Source organism: Chinchilla lanigera, unplaced genomic scaffold (assembly GCF_000276665.1).
Source record: "Chinchilla lanigera isolate Chin_1 unplaced genomic scaffold, ChiLan1.0 scaffold00108, whole genome shotgun sequence".
Taxonomy (NCBI): domain Eukaryota; kingdom Metazoa; phylum Chordata; class Mammalia; order Rodentia; family Chinchillidae; genus Chinchilla; species Chinchilla lanigera.
This window is the reverse complement of record NW_004955509.1, coordinates 4943676-4955221: the sequence shown is the minus strand read 5'-3', so window position 1 is coordinate 4955221 and position 11546 is coordinate 4943676. Positions and strand designations below refer to the sequence as shown.

General features: G+C 42.3%; 1 protein-coding gene across 4 annotated transcripts in view; it reads left to right on the top strand.

Moving 5' to 3' along the window:
- The window catches only part of Pcyt1b (phosphate cytidylyltransferase 1, choline, beta), a 93894-nt gene that overhangs the window by 34880 nt on the left and 47468 nt on the right, over positions 1-11546 (top strand). For 3 of the 4 annotated variants that reach the window (XM_005407850.2, XM_005407852.2, XM_005407849.2), the window contains exon 2: positions 6927-7026. In XM_005407850.2, the coding sequence (XP_005407907.1) occupies positions 6927-7026 (100 nt within the window). Of the gene's footprint in view, positions 1-6282; positions 6459-6926; positions 7027-11546 lie in introns of those variants that run through there. The other variant, XM_005407853.2, reaches the window with a different exon arrangement.

The window sequence follows — 11546 nt, the reverse complement described above, 5'->3', positions numbered from 1 at the left end:
TCCTCCTCCTCTTCCTCCTCCTCCTCCTCCTCCTCCTTCTCCTTCTCTTTAAGGGGGCCTGGGTTTCAAACCCAGGGCCCCATGCATGCAAGGCAAGTGCCTTACTGCTGAGCTACAACCGCAGCTTCTCACCACCTCCACTGCTATCATTCCAGCCTCTGCATTCTTTTGCCTGAGAGTTATACCAGATAGCTCAGTGCTCTTCTTGTTTTCACCTTTGACCTCTTACATTTTATTTTTACCACATCAGCTAGATAGTACTGTCAAAGTTAAGTCTGATCAGACCCTGCCTTCTTCAAAACTCTTTAATGGCTTCCATCTCTATGGAGTAAAAAACAGTCCTTACAAGCACTACAAAAGCTCCATGCCTTGGAGACTCCTATCCATTTCTTCCTGTCTTGTGTCTCTGGCAATATCTCCTACTAGTTTTCCTTTTTTTTCTCATTTCCTCAAGACATACTGGCGTTCTAGTTACTCCTGGAAGAACCAGGCACACTTCTGCCTCAGGCCCTTTGCACTTGCTGTTTTCTCTTCCCAGAATGCCCTTTCTCCAGAGCTTTCTCCACACTGCTCAGGAGGTCCGTTGTACATTTACACATATATCAGCTCCCTTGCTTATCATACTAACAGTTATATCCCCTACTCTTTCTCTTCTTTTTGCTTTATTTTTTCCTACAGCATTTAATCACCGTTTAACATGCTACATATTTCACATTCTTTTTTGTAGTTTCATTATCTCTAAGTGTTACGAGGGCAGGATAGTTTGTCTGCCATCTTCCCTGATACACCCCCAGAAGCTACAGTAGTGCCTGACACACAGCAGGTACTCAGCTACTGTTTGTTAAATGCTGACAAGATGATTAATAAGTAAGTATTATGAAAGCAATTAAAAAAATTTTAAAAAGCTCAAATGGGTTCTAAACACTTTTTATGTTGCTGTTTTTCAAAACACTCTTTTGTGATTACACAACCGCCTCACTCACAAACATTCAGGGTACCTGAGCCTCCATTAAATTTCCTGCAACTCTGACTTCACAGGGGAGGAATATTCGTTCAAATTTATTTTTACATTGCGTATATCACATGAATGTGTTCTCATTGTAAAAATAAGGCAAAATAACAGACATGGAGAAAACAAGCTTTTACCTCAGCCCTCCAAATATCTTCTTCCCCAGAAGTAACTTACTGCATTGGAAAGCTTGCTGCTAACCCTTCTGGGCCGGTGCTGTCCAGAAAACTTCCTGTGATGATGCAGTGTCCTTTTTAGCACTGTCCAGTATGGTGTTCACTAACCAAACATGGCTACCGAGCAGCTGAAATGTGACTAGTGTGACTGAGAAACTGTTTTACATTTTAATTGTAATCAATTATAATGTAAATTTAAATAACCACATGTCAACTATGGCTGCCATATTAACAAGGTTCTAAGCCATTTCTACATAATTACCCTCCTTTTATGGTACTGGGGTCAAGCCACATCCCCAACCCTTTTTTATTTTCAGTTTTGAGATAGAATCTCACTAAGTCATTGAGTTGCCCAGTCTGGGCTCAAAATTAGGATCCTCCTGCCTCAGCCTCCCAGAGTCCTGGACTTACAGACATGTGCTACCACACCTAGTTTCTCCCTCTCCTTTTAATCATAAGTGGCTTCATGCTATATAACATGTTATTTTGTGACTTGCTTTTTGCATTCAATGAAATATCTTAGAAATCATGCCCTGTCGGTAAGACAGATATACAAGGAATGATTAAAAAAAAAAAATACAAGACTATTCAAGTTTTAAAACCTTATTATAATAAAAGACACATTGCCATTAGTCCTCCTCAAAATACTGCCCCGTGCTTTTTTTTTTTTTTTTTTTTTTTTTTTGGTTTTTGGGTTTTTTCCAGTACCAGGAATTCAACTCATGACCTTGCGCTTGCCAGGCAGGCACTGTGCCGCTGAGCTAAATCCCCAGCCCCACTGCCCCTTGCTTGGAACATGCTTTCTGATGCCTTCCTGTAATTCTCAATTGGTGATTCTGATCGGTCCCGTAGTCATCAGTCATGCACATTGCATAAGTGCAGGTTCTGTCAGCCATTTTTGTGCTCAAGTAATATTTACATTGTATATTTTTTATGGCACTTAATAGCTTTTGCTTTGAGCGAATATTTGACGATATCTAATAGAAGAGATTTTGCAAATGAAATGTGTAACTTATAATGTCTTTCCCTTCAAAAAGCATGGTGGAGCCAGGTGTGGTGGCACAGGCCTGTAATCCCAGCACTCTGGGAGGCTGAGGCAAGAGGATTACAAGTTTGAGAGCCCAGTTTAGTCAATTTAGCAATTTAAAAAGGGAGGGGCTGGGGATTTAGCTCAGTGTGAAGGCCCTGGGTCCAACCCCTCAGTACAAAATAAAGCTGTTGGGAATATGGCTTGGTATGGTATTGTAATATACTTTACTTAACCAAAACTTGCAGGAAAAACAGGCAAGTACTTCGCATGCAGTGACTATGTTCCCGAGCTCCCAAATTAGGTGGAAAGAAGTTGGATCATGACTTGGCTCCAAATCTCCGTCTTGCACATGTGAGACCTCAGGGCACTGGGTCAGGGCTTCTTAACCCTTTAAAGTCCTCCCTCTCCCGCTAAGCACAAATTTTATGTAGTTTGTCAACCTTGAGTTTGGGATATGACTCTCCAGGGGGAAATGGCCTATCCTCTGTGATCCCCAGCAGTCCAGAAGCACAGTTTCTACAATTTGCATGTTGAAAAGAATAGGGCGGGGCTGGGGATTTAGCTCAGCGGCAAAAGCGCCTGCCTGGCAAGCGCAAGGTCGTGAGTTCAGTTCCCGGTACCGGAGAAAAACCAAAAAAAAAAAAAAAGAAAAAAAAAAGAAAAGAATAGGGCTTTCGTTCTAAACATGAAATTATTGAAAACTGAGCATGCCTGTTGGAAGTAATACCCTCTCCCATCCTAAAAGGGCTACCTTCATTTGGGAAGATTCCTGCCCCACAGCCAATTCTGTTTATTCCTTTATTATTCCCCTCCTCTATTGATCTACCCATTTAGCTTCAATTAAAATTGTAGCATGTGCTAATACATACTAGAAAATGTGATCTGCGTGAGTGAGATCACAATAACTTAACCGTGTTTCATCTGACCCATTTCACTGAGTCTGGGTAAAAACATGGTAACGTGCTTTTATTTCCTCAGTTAATTGTTCATGTGCCCCGTTCTCTAATTAGCAGGAATTTCAGCATCTCTGAGTCCCTCCATCCTGACTGTCTAAGAATCCTTGAGCGTTTCCTTAGTTCAGAGGGAGCCAAAAACACAACTGAATCTGAGAACTATACCATTGCTATTGCTTCTTGCTAGCAATTGGTGTCACTGTTGGGGACAGTTCAGCAGAAATATCACCTGCCTTATGGAGCTGTTGTAAAAATTTAAAAAATTATATTTAAAATAAGACAGATAGATGATAGATAGATAGATAGATAGATGGAAAGCTAACACAGTACTAAGCAGGGGCTTGAGGTTTAGCTGTTGTGTCAGTGAGGCCCAGCTTTATATCTTATGCAATGTGTAGAGCAGAGTATCCCTGGAAACTTGTGGCTTGAGCAAACGATGAGGAACAGGTGGTGGCCTTGGTCCACTGCAGGCTTCTAGACAGACTGGCAGCAGGTGGAGCCGGTCCTTGCCCCTCTTATTGTCAACTCTTCTGAGCTTAGCCTGCCTCTTTATGTGGAAGAGGCAGGACCCGAAGAACATAGAATTTCTTAAAAATGAAATTATTTATTCTAGGTCCCCAAAGGAAGAGTTTTTTTTAAAAAAAATAATAATCTGGGGGTGTTTGGACTGAAAGAAAACATTGCCTTGGGTCCGAGGGCTGATTTTTGTTAGCCAGGCCCTGAGGAGGTCTTGCTGAATAGAGTTTAACTCTCAACTCAGAGGTTATTCTGCCTTGCTTTGGAAAACAATGTTCTGGAAAGTAAGGCTGTGGCTTATTTATTTTTGCATTCTCCCCATTCTAAGCACACCTCCTTGTATATAATGGGCAACAACCGCTTTCCACATCAGCTGCTGTCAAAGACACCTTCCTATGCCCGCACAAGCACAGGTATGCGCTCAGGAATTCTGTATGCCCTTCGTCTCTACCATTCTCCCCTTTTCCTGCTTCTAGGCTACAATAATCAAGACCAAAATACACAGCATATATAAACCTTTTCTTCACTTTTGAGTAACCACTGTTGTTTGACAAATTCCTCCATCTTTGCTTTAATTATCAGATTTCACACCCTCTCATATACACCTTTCTTGGAAAATGGCAACACCTCATCTCTAAAAAACTTTGTGACTAGCACATAAAAGATCTCCAAATAATAATTTATTTTAGGACATATGAGAAAGATTCACTGTCTATATATAAAAAAGGTAACGTAAGCTAGCCTCATTTGCCAGCCAATTTACCCGTTTGCGTTGTATCCTAAAGTCCATTCATCAGGCAGTTTGCTTGTTTCTGTAGAAAACAACATTTTATACTATTACATCAAAATGTGCAGGATTACATCCATTATATAACAATAAGCATTGACAGCAATAATAGCTACAATGTATTGAGTACCAAGTATGTTATACATATCATCTCTGTTTTTCACAACTCTGCAAGATAATTACTCGTTTTACAGATGAAGCTGAGGTTCAGATAAGTTAAGGAAGTTGCTTTTAAGAGCACACAGGGCCAAATACATTTCTCATCTCATCTCTAGCTCCTGCTAAAGTGATGATAGACCATTCATAACTTTCTTTGCCATACCAATTGGGCCCGAGGGTGGGTGCTTGACCCAATTCCAGCCAATCCTAGCTACGGCCTGATTTGAAAAGATATCTAGCCAGTTAGATTCTGCATTAGGAAATTTTTTGCAATTCTGGAGTCAAACCCAGGGCCTCAGACATGCTACCACCGACCTACACCCTACCCTGCCTTGGAAATATCAGTCCAGTAACAGAGAAAGAAGCAGGAAGTTGGTAGGAGCAGGACTGTGAAAGAGGCTGAGAAGGCCATGATGAACCATATTCAAGCAAAGTCGTGGGGAACGGAGGACAGCAGAGATTTTAATGTGGAAGGATGTCAGGTAAATGGGAATGGGCAGAAAGAGTCACAGGGAACAGCCAGCTTGATGCTGAGTGCTTGGCACTCTGCGGCCACATTCCACTCCTTTCCACCTTTTCTACAGATTCATTGCCAGAGTAGCCCTAAAATCAACCCTTCATCCCTTGAGTTAACAGTGTCAATTGCTTTTAACTGGAAGAACCAAATTAAACTCCACAGCCAGTAAGTGCTGTGAAGGGGATTTGAACCCCGGTTCTGTGGGCAGAGTTTCTACTCTTGTCACTGTACCCCTTCGCCACATTATAAATGTTACTCTGGTCCCCCAGGACCTACAAGGTCACCTTAATTTATCAGAAAAAGAACTAATAATGGACTTCAGTTCCTCAAATCCTCATCCCAAGCCTTGGTTTGCTTCCAGAGCCCTGAAGAAGAGGGGGTTAGGAAAGTCTCAGGCAGCTGGGCAGGACTCGTGCTTGGTGTGGGGGAGTGCTGTGATAGGGAGAGAGGACAGGTGCCAGGGGGACACCGACTGCCAGAGAACAGGAGCTCTTCAGAGACAGGGACTGGTCTTATCTCCACTTCTAGTCGCAGCTTCTAAGGAAGTGTCTGATTATATTTGGTGGTGGTTTTTTTTTGGTACCGGGAATCGAACTCAGGACCTTGTGCTTGCCAGGCAGGCGCTTATGCCACTGAGCTATATCCCCAGCCCCCTGATATATATTTGAATGAATGACTGAATAAATGAACGGCAGAAGTGGGTCACAGCCCCTGCTCACAAGGCTGGCTCCCTCTTCGGTCCAGTTTTCCCACGCTAAGGAACACCTGTCTCCATCTCTACGAAACAATTCCCACAAGCACTCTGAGTAACATTTACAATGACTAGTCAACTTCAGCTTTAAAAACACCGAAAGCTGTAGTGGTGACTGTGGCTCAAACACTTACACATGGACAGCTCTGGATTGCATTTACCCTGTTTACAAAAACACCACTCGCTTTGTCTTCCTCTGTCTGCAGAGAGTGAGGTTTTCATTTTAAGAAGCTGACTAAAAAATGCAGGGCCACTTCCTGGGCAGGCTTCCAAGTGACTACATCTTTCTCACAGCGTTCCCTAGAGCTCCAGCCCAAGCTGCCTGGGGCAGGGCCTGCAGCCATTGGTGGTTGGTGAAGCTACCACAGTAACAGTTATCTGCAGCCCGCCAGAACTGCTGTGCTTTTAGGCCCTTGCAGGGTCCAGATCACGGCCTTGCCCTCTGCAGTGAAGAGACATCAGAGTTTGTGACGGGCCAGGCTGGTGTGTGGGAAGTACAGGAGATGTCAGGCCACGCTTCCGAGTATGACGTTCCTTTCGGCCCAGTACCCCAGCTGTGGGTGAGTCTAAATGTTTGAAGACTGCCCTCGTTGGTGGGGAAATGTTCAAAGCTGGGCATTCTGACTTCCCAAGGGCATGACTTAGCATATTTTTTAATCTTGCTGAGCCTCAGTTGCCTACTCTGTGAAACAGGGAGATAGCCTGTGCTCTAGCAAGATATCCATCAGAGAGTGTTGTGAGACCTAAAAGCGATGACATATCCAGAGCACCTCTCTGGTACCTGATATATGGCAGACACTGAAAAGCTCTTACTATTTCTATAGCACCAATAAAAAAGGGGGAGGGGGAGGTTCAGGGCCTGCCCAGTCTTGGTTTCCAGAGGAACAATGTTTCTCTGAGAGACTCAGCAGGCATTTTACTTCTTAATCCTATCTGTATAGCCAACAGGAATCAGACTTTCGGGGACGATAGTGCTGGAAGTGGGGAAATGCATCAGACTACATTCCCTTTCTCTTTTTCCCTTCTAGACCCTGACTGCACCTGCCCCATTCGCAGATGAAACCAGCTGCCAGTGCCAAGCGCCCCATGAAAAACTGACCATTGCTCAGGCTCGTTTGGGAACACCAGGTGAGACTGTGCTTCCTGCTCCGCAAGCGGGCCCTGTCTCAGTACTCCAAGTCTCAGAACGGCGTGTCATTACGGGAGCAGCACTCGCTTTCAACTGAAGAGTTGAATTAGAGACGTCGACTTGTAATGGCGATAAAATAGATTAATCAAAGTAAAAGTAGCAAAGTAAAAGATGCAGCAGAGGACCCAAGTTTGGGCCTTAGCTTCACCATTTATTACTTCTACAGCTTCGAGCAAGGCATGAAAGAGAACTGAGTCTGTTTCCTCATGTGCGAAACAAGGACAATACCTACTCCACAAGGATTTTGGGGGGCGGTTGTTACTGGGCATTGAACCCAGAGGTTTGCATATGCCAGGCAAGTGCTCTACCACTGAGCTATATCCCCAGCCCCAGACCCCCTTTTTTTGGAGACAGGGTCTTTCTAAGCCACTAAGTTGCTGAGGCTAGCCTTGAATTGGAGATCCTCTTGCCTCAGCCTCCTGAGTAGTTGAGGCTACAGGCTTGCACCACTGCCCGTGGCTCCAGAAGGTTTTTGTGACAACTAAATTTATGAAAAAGCACCAAAGCACTTTTTAAACTATGAAGGCCTTTATGAACCTAAGCTACTATAATTACTATTCTTTAAAGTCCATCTTTTCGAGAAGTTTCCAGTATGTTTTACAAAAAGACAGGACTTTCCTATAGAAGTTTGTTCATGCATTCATTCCTAGCATATACCAGCGAACGGCTAGTGAAGGGATTTAAAAAGAACTATAACGTACCATTTCTGTCTCCCAAGGGCTTTCGTGATAACTAAAGAGACAAGACAATTAGATATGAAATACAAGTCACAAGTAGATGTATGCATACCCTGCAACACAGATGATAGCTGACAATTTAGAGAAGGGTAGATTCATTTGGCCCGAGGTGGTCAGGGAAGACTTCAGAGAGGGAGTAGAACAGAACTGATACTTTGGAGAGAAGTAAGATTTAGACTGTGTGGGCAGAAAAACGGAAAAGTATTTCGGGAGGGTGCAACAGAAACAGCGAAGGCACAGAGATAGAGAGTGTGGGAGTAAATGAGTGTCGCTCCAGTTGACTGGGAGGAAGTAAAAAATAGGACTAATTGAGGAGGTAAGCTCTGAGTCATTTTTGATGATACAACTGCATGGTTCCCACTTACCATTGCAAAAAAAGACCTGAGCTTAAAAGGCTCCATGGGAGGAAAGGGCAATATGCTTAATAATAATAATGGATAAGTATGAAGTGCTTACTATGTACTAAGGTCTTTATATGTATTGTATCACTTCTCTGTCACAACTCGTTATGTTTAGAATATTTCGTATTTCATAGAGAAGGAAATGCAGGCTCAGAGAACTTTGAACCTGCACAAGGTCATTCAGCTAGTAAGTGGCAGTGGTTCCCACATTACAGCATGTATCAGAATCCCCTAGCAGACTTGTTAAGTCACAGAAGGCTGATTCCATTCAAGTGGGATGGAGTCCAAGAAGGTGTATGGCTAACAAGTCTCCAGGCAAAAGTAGGGCATGGTGGTACATACCCGTAATCCCAGCTTCTTGAGAGGCAGGAGGCTTATAAGTTCAAGGCCAGCCTAAGCAATTTAGTGAGCCCCAAAATAAAAAAAAAAGGAAAAGCTTAGTGATGTGGTATAGCAATTGTTTAGCATGCGCAAGCCCCTGTTCAACTGAGGTTCAATCATCAGTACCACAACAAACAAATATCCCCCGCCCCAACTTCCTCAGGTGATTTGCTGCTCTACAGATCACATGTAGAGAACCACTGTCAAGTGGTAAAGCTGGGATTTGAGCTCAAATCTGTGCAGAGCTTGACCTCCTGTGTTTGACACTCTGCTTCTCTTTAAGAATAGATATCAAATTGGACATAGCACTGCACACCTGTAATTCCAGCACTCTGGGAGGCTGAGGCAGGACAATTGTGCATGAGATCAAGCCAAGCCAGGGCAACTTGTTGACTTAGCAGAACCCTGTCTTGAAAGCAAAACAAAATAAAGCCAAAACCAAAAGAACAAAAACCAAGGCTTGAGGACATAGCTCAGTGCAAAGGCCCAAAGGTCTTGGGCTCAATCCTCAGTATTGGGGGAAGGGAGAAAGAAAGAAAGAAAAAACTTTGAGGAGAGTGAAGTGAGGAGGGGGTAGGAAAGTTAGTAAACTTTTCATGAACTTCTTTTGAGACAGGAGACAAAAAACTTGGCAAAATAGCTCAGAACAGTTGTCCCTAGACTTTAGTGTGTAAAAAGTCACCTGGTAAGCTTGTTAAAGAAGTAGATTCCAGGCCGGGCATGTTGGCACACACCTGTAATCCTAGCACTTGGGAGACTGAGGCAAGAGGATTGTTGTGTTTGAGGCCAGCCTGAGCTACATAGTGAAACTCTGTCTCAGAAAGACAGAAAGAAAAAACAAACAAACAAAAAACAAAACAAAGGAAAACCAAAAAAGAAGTAGATTCCCTGCTTTGCTCACCATATCCTCAAATCAGGGATGGGGCCTGGGCACCTGCACTTTTAACAAACAACCTGGATGTTTCTGAAGTTGGTGGCCATACACTGAGAAATACTGACCCACAATAAATCCAAGGGATGCTAAATGAAAGTCCAGGTGTGTGTTAGCTTTCTGTCACTGTCACAAAATACAGTGGTACCTCAGTTCACAAATGCTTTTATTTGCAAACAATTTGGCTAACAAAAAAAAAAACATTTGGCAAAATTTTGTTTTCATTTGTGAACTCTGCATTGAATGACAAACATGACCACGGCCATCTTTTCCAAAATTGTGGAAAACACAAAGCTGCTCACGTTATGGTGTCCGGAAGTGAGAAAAAGCAAGAAGAGGTGGGTCCCAATAATCTCTTTCAAGGGCATTCCTCCAATGACTGGACTTTCTCCAACTAGGTCCTACCTCTTCAAGTTTCCACTTCCTCCCAAAAGGGCCATTAGCTTGTGACCAAGCCTTTAAGCTTTTGCGGGGACACTTAAGATCCAAACCATATCAAGGTGGTTACAAAGAAAACAGAATTGACCTAAAGCTTCAAGTTCAGGTAGAAAAATAGTTTTTTTCTGGGGAAAGAGAAAGGAGGTTGCACTTACTACGTATCCACTTGATGTGATGCTCCGTACGCTGTCTCACCTAACCTTGCAAAGACCATGTGAGATGGGTATTACTGTATCATTTCTACAGAAGAGGCAAGTGAGACTTAGAGAACCAAAAAGTAACTTGTCACATGTCCTAACTGACTGGGTAGAGCTGGAATTCAACCTCAAAGCCTTGCTTTGTCCATCACAAAGGGCAGTGAAAGCATGCCCAGGCTTTGAGCTGAAGGGTGAAAGGAGTGTGAACAAGATAGATGAATAGGTAACAATAAATTGGTATAACTTTGATTTTCTTTTATTGTGCAGGTTCTCTCTTCTTCCTGCCTCCTCCCTCCTCTCTCCTCCTCTCTCTCTCGCTCTCTCTCTCTTTCTCTCTCTCTGTCTCTCTTTCTCTCTGCTTTTTTTCTTGAAGTGAATTTGTTAAAGAAGGGGCCAGGTTCCTCTTTTTGGTTTTTGATCCTGTAGAGTTTCCCAAGTCTGGAAATTGCTGACACACTACAATTTAGAAAAATGAACTCACTGCAAAATCAACTCTGCAAATACTCTTTAAATTCACTAAATAGCCTTTTTCTCAGTAATTATGTCATCTGTCTTTACTTTTCTTTCCTCTTGCTTTCTGAATTCATTTATCCCGATCACCTCTGAATCATTAACAAAAAGTTCTACAAAACTACCATCTGCTTTCCCATGGGGTTTATATCTTAAAACAAATTTTCCTCAATTGAATTCAAATTGAATAAAAGCATTGAAATCGAGGATCCCTCATTAGACAGTTTGTTATTTCAAAGCATTTTCTGTTTACTGTGCCTTATTCAGAATACAGTATAATCCTGTGAAGGCAAGTCTGTTTGTTCCACATAGTGTATAATTGAAAATAGTTGCAGCTCCTAATCTGACTTAAAGTCTCCAGATTTTTTTATTAGAGAAATTTAATTTATTAGAATTATTGTGCCCATCTGAATCTATTAATGTAGTATTTCTTTATGTTGTAAATTAATGGAGTTGAATTGCATTACAGATAAGAAATATTCAGAATTAAAATCCTAAAATCCTAAAGTCCTAAAGGTCATTCAATAGAAGTTTGCATTGATTTTTTTCTTTTGTAAAAATTCATTTTTATAGCATCAATATAACCTATATTTTTAAAAGACAGGATTCGGGTTTATAAAGACAGTCAGCAATCCCTTCCTCTTCCTACATCACCCCTAGTTCTTATTCCCCTGAGTATTCAATGCCTGACAATTAACTTTGCAAGATGTTGACCTCTCTCATCGATTGCCACCGGCTTCCTTGTATTTTTTTTAACCTTGGGGAAAATTGTATCTTTTAAACTATTTTTGGGTAATTTTTGTGATGTTTGGGATGAGGTGGAAATAACTGTGTGCATGTGTGTTCAGTTAGCCAAATTTAACC